Source organism: Mycetomoellerius zeteki, unplaced genomic scaffold (assembly GCF_001594055.1).
Source record: "Mycetomoellerius zeteki isolate Tzet28-1 unplaced genomic scaffold, Tzet1.0 scaffold8, whole genome shotgun sequence".
In the NCBI taxonomy this organism is placed as follows: domain Eukaryota; kingdom Metazoa; phylum Arthropoda; class Insecta; order Hymenoptera; family Formicidae; genus Mycetomoellerius; species Mycetomoellerius zeteki.
The window spans coordinates 496,041-497,305 of NW_017257830.1; the positions used below are offsets into that span (position 1 = coordinate 496,041).

At 40.7% G+C, this 1,265-nt stretch overlaps 1 protein-coding gene across 2 annotated transcripts in view; it reads left to right on the forward strand.

Annotated features, from left to right (window-relative positions):
* Positions 1 to 1,265, forward strand: part of Hrs (Hepatocyte growth factor regulated tyrosine kinase substrate) — a 9,914-nt gene that overhangs the window by 8,483 nt on the left and 166 nt on the right. For both annotated transcript variants that reach the window (XM_018459197.1, XM_018459198.1), the window contains exons 9-11: positions 1 to 183; positions 274 to 572; positions 773 to 1,265. The exon at positions 1 to 183 is cut by the window's left edge and continues 131 nt beyond it; the exon at positions 773 to 1,265 is cut by the window's right edge. In XM_018459197.1, the coding sequence (XP_018314699.1) occupies positions 1 to 183; positions 274 to 572; positions 773 to 1,265 (975 nt within the window). The remainder of the gene's footprint in view (positions 184 to 273; positions 573 to 772) is intronic.

Consider the following 1,265-nt stretch of genomic DNA (forward strand, 5'->3'; position numbering starts at 1 on the left):
GTAGAAGGGCGGAAGAAGCTGAGAGACAGCGACAGATGCTAATGGCACAAAAACTGGCAATCATGCGAAAGAAGAAGCAAGAATATTTACAATATCAACGCCAATTAGCTTTACGAAAGATTCAAGAACAAGAAAGAGAAATGCAAATGCGTCAAGAGCAACAGAAACAACAATATATAATGGGTAATTTTCAATTTTGTTACTTACAATTGCATATTTTTAAACCTATTTTATCTTCGTTAAAGTTATTTATTTTATCTCTATTTTTTGCAGGAAGTTATCAAGGTATTCCAGATTTTATGGGACCTTCTCAAGGATCGCCTGTTCGTCACGTACACTATCCGAATCCAGGAGCTAATTACAATCCGATGTCACCTACGAATCAAGGAATTTATATGTATGGACAACCAGCTATGAATCAATATCCTATGCAAGGTTATAACATGCCACCGATGAATACTCTGCCAGTGCATATGATGCCATCACTTTCTAATCCGGAACAACAATCACCGGATCCATCCATCCAAGGACAGGAGAATATAAGTCACGTGTCTATATCAGGCCCAGGAATAGTAAGTCTGTAAACTTTTAAATGCCTTTGCCTTTTCTATTGATCAAAAAAGAGTCTGGCCCATTTTCACAATGATTACCTAAAGATTAAAGGTTACCAAGAGATTCATCAATGAAATTCATCTATGAATTTCTTAGTAACCTTTAATCTTTAGATAATATATTGTGAAAACCACCGGTCTTAAAATACTTTTTCTTGCAGATACCGCCTCAAATGACATCTATTCAACAGCTTCAGCCACCATCAAGCAATCATCAAATAGGATCTCAGCAAGGCTCGACGGTACATATATCATCGGGACAAACTTCAGCAGGCAGACATATATCACCTCAACAAGGCGCCTCGTCTCGAATGCCACAGCAGGTTCCTCCTCTGACTCAAATCAGGCTGCCTCCGATACCTCAAGGACACATGGGTCCTTCATCAGGTCCAATAACTTCGGGGAGTCATGTACCCACTGGTGCCGTAATTGGTCTGTCATCGCAAATAGGATCACAATCATCTACCTTACCTGGTATCCAAGGAACCTCAATACCAACGCATGTTTCCAATACTGCTATATCGTCCCAATCTTCAGGTGTCATTCAAGTACCTGCCGGAGCTAACAGCGGGCCTGTTCCTGCAGCGAGTCAAACCTTACCTGGTCCTCAAACGCCTAATGTACCAACAATGCAAGGAATGGCTCAAATTCCTG